Source organism: Crocodylus porosus, unplaced genomic scaffold (assembly GCF_001723895.1).
Source record: "Crocodylus porosus isolate Cpor-Errol unplaced genomic scaffold, CroPor_comp1, whole genome shotgun sequence".
NCBI classification, from domain to species: domain Eukaryota; kingdom Metazoa; phylum Chordata; order Crocodylia; family Crocodylidae; genus Crocodylus; species Crocodylus porosus.
In genome coordinates this window covers 47,513,942-47,525,161 of record NW_017728947.1, presented here as the reverse complement: position 1 = coordinate 47,525,161, position 11,220 = coordinate 47,513,942, and the positions used below count along the sequence as shown (strand labels likewise).

Here is an 11,220-nt window from a genome sequence, read left to right as displayed (position 1 = left end):
TGATGACTCCAAGATCCTTTTCTGCCTCTGCACTGACGAGAAGGGAGTTCCCCAGCCTGTAGGTATGGTGCTGGTTCTTCCTCTCCAGGTGCATCACCTTGCACTTGTCAGTGTTGAAACCTATCCTGTTCTCATCCACCCACCCCTGTAACCTGTCTAGGTCCGATTGTAGCCTGTTCCTCCCATCTAGAATGCCCACATCCCCCCACATCTTAGTGTCATCAGCAAACTTGAACAGGGTGCTTTTTATCCCCTCGTCCAAGCCGCTGATGAAGATGTTGAACAGTGCAGGCCCAAGGACCGAGCCTTGGGGAACCCCACTGCCCACATCTCTCCAGGTCGAAAATGACCCATCCAGCACCACTCTCTGAGCACGACCCTCCAGCCAGTTAGTGACCCATTTGACTGTGTAGGTGTCAACACCACAGTCCCCCAGTTTTTTAATGAGAATGGGGTGAGAGACAGTGTTGAAGGCCTTCCTAAAGTCCAGAAAGACTATGTCCACTGCTACCCTGTGTGTAAGGATTTTGTGACCTGGTCATTGAAGGCCATCAGGTTGGAAGGCCGTGTTGGTTGCCCCTAAGCATAACCTCCCCCGCTGGCCCCTCGTGGATATGTGCCAGGATAATTCTCTCAAAAAGCTTACTCAGGATTGAGGTATGACTAACTGGCCTATAGTTTCCCGGGTCCTCCTTCCTCCCTTTTTTGAAGATGGGAGGTGCCCGTGCTGTTTATGACAGTATTGCACTCCAGGGCTTTGTCTATACCACAGTAGCTCCAGGTTCCAGCGAGGACCAGCTGAGCATACCTGCCTATTTAAGTCCACACACCCTCCAAACACAGAAGCAAGCCAGTGAGGCTGTTCCTGGCTTATCCTCAGCCTCAGCTCTCAAGACAGGTAAGCTAGAAGATAGTTGTTTGAAGCAGAAGTGAAGGTGAGGAAAAAGAAACTACTTAGATATATAAAACTTTCTCTTAGAGACTAGCTAAAAATTTATCCAGAGTCCAGTGTATGGATTAACTGTAATTAGGCAGCACTTTTGTAGAGATAAAAGCACTTAAGGAAGTCTTACATTTGACATCTGTCACAGTTGTGCCCAGAGATCAGAACCCAATTATTAAACTCATAGCTTTGAGCATCTATGTTGTGAAGGGAGGACACATCTGAATGACAGCTGCTTTGTGCTTTTTGTAAAGGGAGAATCAGTGTCCCTTCAATAAGTAATGAGTGGTTGGGACACCTTAGAGATATCTATGGGAATAATTCCAGAGCAGATATGGATAGCCTGAGAGTCTGGGGACTAACACAGTAAGGTTGCTGGATCAGTTGAACATTAGGCAGTGCAGAGAGGTATTTATTTGAAGTGGAAAAAATCTGTTATAATAGAAAGTCAGATGGATCAGTAAGTTTCCAGGACACACTGTTGGACCAGAGATGAGCTGCTAGATTCAGGGATGGAAGACAGAACCCTTTCCCACAGGTATGTAAGAAGCTAAAACACAACATTTGGTTAATAGGGTGTTTAACGCTTCTTTTCTTCCTCCTATTCTTCTCCTCTTTGACAGGCGGAGACAGCAGCAAATCGTATCTGCAAGGTGCTGGCAGTCAATCAAGAGAATGAACAGCTCATGGAAGACTATGAAAAACTGGCCAGCGATGTAAGTGTCCATAGTGCTGTCAATTCCTGAACAGTGTATGCAGAGAAGAATTTAATTTAAACCCAGGATCCAGTGTCTAATACTGTAGAAGAAGGGTCATTTGACCTGTGGGCCACATCTGACCCAGAGCTAGGAGGCTTCGGCAGCATTTGGCAGTGGATGACTTCACACATGCCATGCCACAGCTGGGCAGTGAGGAGAAGAGGCAGTGGTGTCCCGGTGTTGGCCTGTCTCAGACCTGATTTGGGTCATTTCAGCCCACTGACAGAAAAATGTTACCAACTGCTGCTTTAGAATATTAATGTTCCATGTTTTAGAAAGTAATTTTTCTTCCAGTCAGGAAAAATGAAATACTTTGAGTTAATGCCAATGGCAAATATAATCTCCTTTATCTTGATGGTAATCTGCAACAGAATAGGCAGCAGACTGCAGATTTTAATAAAAGAAATCACTGTATCACAAAATGAATGAGTTCTCTCTAAGGTGTCACTGCCTTCTGCCAAAAATTACAGGAAAAAGCAAGCATTTCTAAGATATGCTGTGCAGGATTGTATGACTTATAGCATCAGTCTTACAAACGGTATCCCAAAGACGTTACAGGGATAGGCAAGAAAGGAAATAAACGTTCACTAATAGGTGGAATGAGTGAGTCTCTCAGATACAAGTGGGGAGGCTGTTCCAGATAACAAGAACTGCCAGATGAAGGCTCGCACATTAACAGTGTTGAGACTACAGAAATGACCATACTCATGACCAGAAAACATCAGTAGTAGATAAGTGGAGGTGGGAGATTGAAGACCCCAGGGGGCCAGATAAAGCTGATTGGAACAAGACAACAAAAGACCTGGAGTACAAGGGGGGAGATTTTAATACTGATGCTGAATTGAAATCAGAATAAATAGAGTTGTTTTGGGAATGTATGTCATCATGTCCTGCTTCTTGGTGCTTACACAAGGCAGGGCATTCTGCTTACAGTGCCCCTTCTGCTAGCTCCCTATTAAGGAGCTGTTGATAAATGCAGACTGTTCTCTGAGACATGCTGACTTCCAGAAAGGTAACGTGAAAAAAAATAGGATTGGAGGTCAGAACTTCGTTTGTGTGAGATTAAGCGTTTTGAGTCAGGGAAGGCAAATGAATTACAGGACAGTAAAGGGAGCTAATATTCCCTGGTCAGGCTTTCAGTGTCCTTAAATCATACCACACAATTTGAAAACAGTTTGGTCTTGACACTACAGAACCAAACTATGAGTTAAGTGCATATAGAGGATTACAGTATTGTAACTATGTTCCTCAATATCAATGTATATATAGTGTAGACACCATAATGCTACTTCAACTGGTTGGCAGTCATTGCTTGAAATTCTTTGCCTTTGGCAGAACCCTGCTGGCAACAACCAGTTTCCAACTTAAAGCAGACAGACCTTGTTAAATTTAGAGGACGCACATAATTTTAACAAAATCTAAATTTGGGCTTAATCTTAAGTCATTTGAAGCTCTTCTGACCTTTGATATTGGTAGCTGCTGGAATGGATCCGCCGCACTATCCCTTGGCTGGAGAACCGGGCGCCAGAAAATACCATGCAAGCCATGCAACAGAAACTGGAAGATTTCCGGGACTACCGCCGCCTGCACAAACCCCCCAAGGTCCAGGAGAAGTGCCAGCTTGAGATCAATTTCAACACCTTGCAGACCAAGCTGCGACTCAGCAATAGGCCAGCATTCATGCCATCAGAGGGGAAGATGGTCTCGGTGAGTCTGACATACTGAGAGCGTGAGGCCTCTGCCTTCCATTCCTAACCAACATTGACTTCTTTGAGCCCCAGGGCTGGGCAAAGTGTGACCATCTTCAGTGTAAACTACTAGTTCCTGTATGCACTATGCTGCAGGACATAGCTCTTTGAGACCTGTCATCTTCACAGATTATTCCTCTATAATGAAGTGGGAGCAGTTGCTCCCTGCTCAAATTATACAGATAAGCTGTCCCCCGCAGGCTCCTGGCAAATGTGAGTGGGTGAAGTTTGAGTGCACCTGCTTTGAGCCCACAAAGTAATTTTTTATTGATGTTCCATTTGAAGGACTGACCAAGAGGTGGGGGGTGGGGCATGGTAGAGACAGCCTCCCACTATACTTCATTTTATTCCTAGATACCTTAATACAGGTTCAGTGGTTCACCTCTCTTGAGTTCCATGCTTCTGCTCTATCCTGACCTGCTACATCAGGCCTATCAAATCACTGGCCCTCTCCAAATCTACATTTCACGACTTCTGAAGCCAAACTTAGGTTTCCTGTTGCTACACAACGATGAATAGAAATCTATAGCCATCTTGGCCGAATGCTTAGAGCATGATGCTGAAGAACCTTTCGCATCTTCTGAACCAGTCCCTTTCCCCTCACGCTGCTGTAACTTCTTCATCACTATAGGATATAAACAACGCATGGGCAGGCCTAGAGCAGGCTGAGAAAGGCTATGAGGAATGGCTTTTGAATGAGATCCGAAGGCTAGAGAGGCTGGACCACCTGGCTGAGAAGTTCCGGCAGAAAGCTTCTATTCACGAGTCCTGGACGGATGGTAATGCCAATCTTAATACTTCCCATTGCCTCTGAAAACACAGTCACCTATCTGAGGGCAGAGAGAGAGAGAGAGATTTCATAAGGGGTTATAGTATTAGCCCTTCACATCAAGAGACCTGGGTGCTGTTGGTTATTTTATTGTTAAATCTCAAATTAAAGAAAATACCTTGGTGTCCATTGCACGGTATGGTGTGGCACAATTGGCAGTCACTAAACTGGACAGATCCAGAGGAGCAGAGGTAGAAGAGGGCGGTTTGTGAAAATGGAGTGAGATTGGCAGAGTCAGAGGAAGGAAATTTTATCACTGCAGCCAACACTCTGGCCTGGCTCAAACCAGTGATGTCTGTTCATCATTTGCACCTCTGCAAGCACCAAATCCACTCATCTTTGTAAGAGGAAAAAATAATATCAAATATTAATACTGAGAGGAGATACAGGTCTAAAGAAATAACAGTAACTTATAAAACAGGGGCATTAGAGGAATATATGCAAGAATTAGAACCCCATTCTTCCTAGGCCCTGTACAACCAAATAACACAGACACTCAGAATGGCCACCATTTTAAGAACAAGAGTGTCAGTGCATCTGTATCTTCTGAGCTGGGGAACTACTGGCTGGCCTCTGGCAAATACCAACCTTTGGTATGATGCCTGAAAGACACCATTGTGAATTTGCCTGCTTCACTATCCTTCCAGGAATTCTGTGGTCACATGGGTTACCGTTACAGTCCATAAAATATATGGTCTCTAAGCACAACATATTGCCCATTCTGACTGTGTTGCCTCATGCACTGCTTGCCTTTTCTGGGTCCATGCTGGAAATCTGAGTCTGGGGGCCTGTGAGCCTGATCAAGCTGGACTGAGCTGAGCAGTGTGCCTTTAATGCTTATGACTTACCACCCAGGAGTGGTGGTTTGAGACTGAGAAGTGTGGTTCTGCAGACTTGTGTGTCTTGCTTCTGCATGCTAGAACTGCTGTGTTTGGCATGGTAGTGGGTGCCTCGTGGGAAGGCAAGCCTGTCTGCCTTGGCATGGAGTAGGGATGCAAATTGATTTGCTTTGGGTCCCTCTTTCATTTCTCTGTTGTTTGGCTCCCTCTTTAGGCAAAGAGGCAATGCTGCAGCAGAAGGACTATGAAACAGCTACTCTGTCGGAGATCAAGGCCCTGCTTAAGAAACACGAGGCCTTTGAGAGCGACCTGGCTGCTCACCAGGACCGTGTGGAGCAGATTGCTGCTATTGCACAAGAACTCAAGTACGACAGCCTTCTGGCACCTAGTCTTTCCTCTGGGGTAGCACAGGGAACTGTGGAGATTAATCAGCTTTGCTGTTCTGCCCAGCAATATCATATACTGTCCCTGTCCAACATGTAGGAATATAGGACAACCCCAGCGCTGCTAGAGGGGGAGGACACTGTTCTCCAGTAGGCTGGCACAGAAGTGCAGACAGGGACACTGACTAACCAGAGATGATGAACTGTGGGAGGGTAGGGTAATGTGCATGATTCTGAGATAGAAGTGGATGGAAATTCTGTCTCATTGTTCGGCCTTGCCCTCTTCCACCCTTGTGGGGTTTGAGAGCTGCTGCAGTTTTTCAGGGTGAGGAATAATAGTTTGTCTCTTATTACCATATTTTCTAGCATACACATGCCCTAAAATAAGATACAGGCTTTGTTTTTGAAAGGCAAAATGAAGAAAAAAACATCTTTCCATGTAGTAAGTAATGGAGTAGCAGCAGTTAGTACCCAAGCCTGCTTATTGTTCTGCTTCCTGTGGATTGCTTGAGTTAGTTTTGCCCAGCAGAAGCTTAAGCATCAGAAACTGCTATTACCATATTTCCTCACTTATAATGCACACTCCGATTTTTAGCAGCTGTTTTTGGGCGGAGAGGAGGAGAAGGTTGTATGTTGTATGCAAAAGAATACAGTAGTTTAACAGCAGCACCGCAGAGGCCAACCTGGAATCCTTTTCTCTCCTTCTCACATATCAAACCCTGGTTAGTCTGCTGGGGAGGGGAGAGTGATTCGTCGATCGCAGGTTGGTATGAGGTGAACTGTTTGATTTCATGCAGTAGCAGTTTTGTAAGGCCCCAGGCTTCCAGGAGCCCTGCACCAATCAGCTGGCCTAGCAGACTGAACACACTCCACTTCCCTGTCTGACCTAGCAGAAGCTGAATTCCCTTCCCTGCCTTCCCCTGCTGTTTGCTTGAAAAACTTAATTTAATGTCAGCTCTATTTCCTAGTGAGGGTGGCATGGGGGTTACAAGGAAAAATGAAGCCTCCTGGAAAGGGGAGGCTGGAGCATGTGAAAGCTGCAGTGTAGGCAGGCAAGAGGTGGCCAGTGTGGTTTGAGAAGGGAACTGGCTGAGGCCCTGTGTGTTACTTGGCAAGGGGCTCTGCACAACTTGGCCCTGTCTCCAGGTCCTCATTATTAAAGAATAAAACCTGCAATTCAAGCCCCAGGGCTGAGCTAACACCAGTGCTATTTAGGCTGGGGGTGGTGGGGAGTGTATTTCTATTTAGGCTGGGGGTGGTGGGGAGTGTATTTCTTTACAAAAACCAAGATTGTTGACTCACTCTTTCACCAGCACAGATTTGAAAATTTGCTCCTAAGTCCACTGCAGGAGTTTACCTGGGGTGTCAAAGCAGTTCTTGGTTTCAGAAAGCAGAGATTAAAACTAAGGCAGACTGAGCCTGTGTGTTAGCCAAGCAGCCAAAGTGGTAAAATCCCTGCCAGGAGTGGGAAAGATTGGAGAAGCCTGGCTCTGGGCTCGAATAAAGTACCACACCTCAGAACATCTGAAAGGTGTAAGGGAACGGCAGGCTCAGTGCCTGTCCAAAGGCCACCCTCGGAGCTGGAGACTGGCTGCTTTGTTAGCATTCTCAACAAAGAAGCGAAATGCTGAATAAGCTGTGTGCTAGACTCCCCTCTTTCCTAGAGATGTACTGATGAGTCACGCATGAAAAATTGGTTGGGGGCTCTGGAGAAAGTCAGCACTGCTGCTGTCTGTGCAGGGCTTATTTAGGGAAACTGGAGGGTTTCACTCTCCAGGACTAACTGCTCAGCCCCTTTACATGTTTAGTTGGTCATCAAATCAGTTATTCCAATATTCCAAGGATGCTCAGCTGTATGCCCTCCCTCTTCCCCCAGAGGATTCCTAGCCGGCCTTCACCTTCCTGCATGGAGGTCTTTTTCTCTCCTGCTATACGCAGAAGTAAAAGAACTAAGTGGTACAAGATCCTGATCCACAACATAGCTGCATGCATCTTCTCCACCTCCTTGCTCTTAATGGATGTTGTCTTAGAGTGCTATGCTCTGGTCATTAGAGGCAGTGCAGGTGGCACTGCGCATTAGCCCATACTTTATATTTTGGGTCATTTTAAATGTGTTAATGTCCTGTGCACACCTGCTGTTCCTCCTTGCCCAGAGGGTGCTTCTTACACCCTGCATCCATTAGAATGAGTATAGGCTTATTTTTAATGTTTAATGAAGACTTTTTGTGCCCCCCACTCCACATATAAAGATGCAGGTCTGTAGCCAGCCTGATATTCTCTATTGGAGTTAATTAGGTATGCCTTCAAACTCAGAAACTACCAGCTTCCAGTTCAGATGGAAGTCTGCTTTTCTTTCCCAGGATACTTGTACAACTCTGCTCACTGGGCAGCCTTCCCCACTAATTGATAATAGATCACAGAGAAACAATGTATTTGGGTGATTTTTTTTGCTTTAGAATCTCTGTGTTGCACTCTTCTGAGATCAATACACAGTATCATTGTGCAACAACTCTGGAACTGAACACCACTGGTCCCCCCAAAGATTCTCCTTTATAGGACTTGGGACATTTTGTCTGCTTTCGCGCTAAGGTTGATAGGGAGCTCTTGACGGATTGCTTCTCTGGGTGTCTGCTTACTTTTCTCTTTCCTTTTTCTTTTGTTAGTGAGCTGGATTATTACGACTCCCCAAGTGTCAATGCCCGGTGCCAGAAGATATGTGACCAGTGGGATAATCTGGGTGCCTTAACTCAGAAACGTAGAGAGGCCTTGGAGGTAAGATGTGTTCGCTGAAGTTAAACTGAGAGTCTAGAGCAGTGGTTCTCACCCTTTTTTGTACCAGGACCCATTTGTAAACATCAATGGCCAGCACCCCTCACTCCTGACCTGCTGCCCCCCCACCCCCAGGCCCCAGCCTCCCAGTGTGTGAGGCAAGGGGTGGGTGTATGGGGCATAGGGGGCCCCAAACAGCCGCTTGCAGGCTGGAACTCTGCCAGTCTGCAAAGGAAAATGAGTATCCATCTCCTTTAAAGGAGAATAAATGTTTAAAGTTTGTTGATCCAATTTTAAAGTTTGTTTGTGGCCCTTTCGTATAGTCTTACGACCCATAGGTTGAGAAACGTGGCTCTAGAGGAAGCCTGCATTACTGCTGCCTCTGCTGGGCTTGTTCGGCTGATAGAGGAGCCTTTCAGCACTTTAAAGTATTATGCTAATATGGTAATCAAGCAGTTATCTCACTTCCTGTTTATAAGGATTCTCTTCTCTGTGGGTCACTGCTTCCCCGAGATTCTTCTCTGGATGGCTGTCAGACTGAAACTTAGATTACATCTAGATGCAAACACCTGCCAGCTGTATGTTTCTGAAGTCCTAAAACATACAGATCTTGGCCCATTGCAATCCTAGGAGATGCTGCTCCTGGCCCAAGGATCTCATAATCTTAGTGCAGGTCCAGTAACACAGTGCACAAGGGGATGGTGCAAGCCCAAAGCCCATGTGACATCTAAGAGACGTAAGAGTTGAATGGTTTTGTGAAGTTTACCACTGTTTCCTTCCTTCCCCCATGGCAAAAGACTAAGCATGTGGATCTGATGCATCCCTTGGAACAGGACATCATCACTGCCATTCCTAGCCATTACTCCAAAAGGAGATGGGAACCCTATAGCTCCTTGATGATATGTCTTGGAGATTACTAGACCAACTAGTAAAGCATACATTTTGGACCTTCTGTTGTTCCTCCTTAAGAGGAACTTGGAAGTTGAGGGGCACGATGTACACAGACAATTATCTTCCCTCTTCCTCTCTCAAAATGTTTGCTGCCACTTGGACATAGCTGACTTGGAGATAACTTCCAAGGCTACTCTATGCCATAAATACAGGCGTAGCCTTCATTCTTAGTATGGATTCCTAACCAGCCGCAACATGTACTGACTTCCATCCTCAGGTATCCAATCCATTTACAAAGCTGGAGTGTCCATCTTAGTTAACTCATACTGGATTTCTATATTCCATATATCTGAGGCCAATAATACCATTAAGTGTGGGACCTCATCTTTGCATAAGCCTTTACATTCTCTTGAGTTTCCTACATCTTGTAACTGATTTGTTTGAAAAAACATCATTTTCTTAAATAGTGGCACCAGAGAAAAAGGAAAAGATTGTCCCTTCTGTAAGGTCATCATAACCATAAAATAGAATGCTGTGGTTCATGGAGTTGACTTAAATATTTTTAATTTGCATGTGCTTAAGTTAGCCTTTCAAGTACTCTGCCTAATTGCAGGAACACATCTAATAGTAACATCCTTCTGAGAACACAGTGGGGAACAGGCAACAGTCAACATATCAGAGAAAGTCTCTGCTTCAGCAGGCAGCAGAGTGTATTGTTTGGTGACTTTTCTCTAACCCTTTTTTTGTGTGTTGTGGGGGGAATTCCCAGAGGACAGAAAAGCTGCTGGAAACAATTGATCAGTTGTACCTGGAATATGCCAAACGAGCCGCCCCATTCAATAACTGGATGGAGGGGGCCATGGAGGATCTGCAGGACACCTTCATTGTTCACACCATAGAGGAGATCCAGGTATGTGCTAATCCTTCCCTAGAGATGCACTGTAGCGCACACAGATCAGGGTTCACTCTGTCTCAGGCTATGGAAGGTACAGTTGTTTTTCCCAGGGTGAATGTTATGGTGCTTCTTCTTCTTCCTAATGAACTTTAGCCAAAAATGGACCTTTCCTCCCACTCCCCTTCAGAAAAGGTGGGTACAAGCAAATATGAGCCAGGCCATTGTGGGGGACACAAGGACCTGAATATGGTTTTTTAGGACAAGGGAATTGCTTTTAAAAGATTGAGAATTAAGAGGATAACAAATTATCATCCTAATGAGCAAGGCTTTAACCTGAGCTGCTGTCAGGTTCTGCGTGCCACAGCTCCTCCAGCCCTTGTGTCTCTCTGATATGATGTGTTGGAACTGCTCTGGTCCCACTATTGGATGCAGCTGATCTGGACTGCTGTTCTGTGCTTCATTGCTAAGCATCAGTGAACTGGCATTCTCTCCTGCTTGCTATAGGGAGCCAAACTCTTCAATCATCCTTGGACCTACTGGAGGCTGCAGCTCAGCTGCCCCTCTCTGTCTGCAAGGCCACTTGTAAAGAGCTGGTGGTTGCTCTTCATAACCCATAGATCTGAAAGGGTGCTGCTTGCCCCCTCCTGGGTTCTTAATGGAAGTTCTCTTACTCCAGCTGAATGAGTGCTTGTGAAGACAACAGGCAATGCAAGTATTTGCTTGGATTATCCTTATTGAATGGGAGGAACAAGGTCTTCTTGCTCCATGATAACAGCTGATACATTGGTCACAATGCCAGCTCTGTGAGGATGATAGGAAGTTTCCAGAGTAGGTCACTGGCAGGCAGCTGACAGTGAGACTGCATGTGACCAGTGATGCATGGAACATTGCTGGCTTTTTAGGCCACAGTGCCCTGTAACTAGAGGTCTACTGAACTCAAGGTAACTGCCAGCTGATTTCACATGCAGATTATGGGGGCAGCAGCCATTTTCAGGGAAGGGTGCAGTGGTGGGTCTCCCATGTCTCTGATTACCCAAGGGGCCCCATTGGCCCCGCCTCACACTGCTGATTGGCTGCGAGGGCTGTCTGCAGCCAATCATCCATGAAGGACAGGAGCGCAGCCCCCCCTTTCTCCTGCCCCTCAAACCTCACCCCCCCCTCCCAC

The 11,220-nt window shown here is 45.9% G+C and overlaps 1 protein-coding gene across 6 annotated transcripts in view; it reads left to right on the top strand.

Annotated features, from left to right (window-relative positions):
- Window positions 1-11,220, top strand: part of ACTN1 (actinin alpha 1) — a 131,653-nt gene that overhangs the window by 105,856 nt on the left and 14,577 nt on the right. For all 6 annotated transcript variants that reach the window (XM_019551454.1, XM_019551451.1, XM_019551453.1 and 3 more), the window contains exons 9-14: window positions 1,567-1,659; window positions 3,178-3,408; window positions 4,081-4,228; window positions 5,332-5,482; window positions 8,164-8,272; window positions 9,930-10,070. In XM_019551454.1, the coding sequence (XP_019406999.1) occupies window positions 1,567-1,659; window positions 3,178-3,408; window positions 4,081-4,228; window positions 5,332-5,482; window positions 8,164-8,272; window positions 9,930-10,070 (873 nt within the window). The remainder of the gene's footprint in view (window positions 1-1,566; window positions 1,660-3,177; window positions 3,409-4,080; window positions 4,229-5,331; window positions 5,483-8,163; window positions 8,273-9,929; window positions 10,071-11,220) is intronic.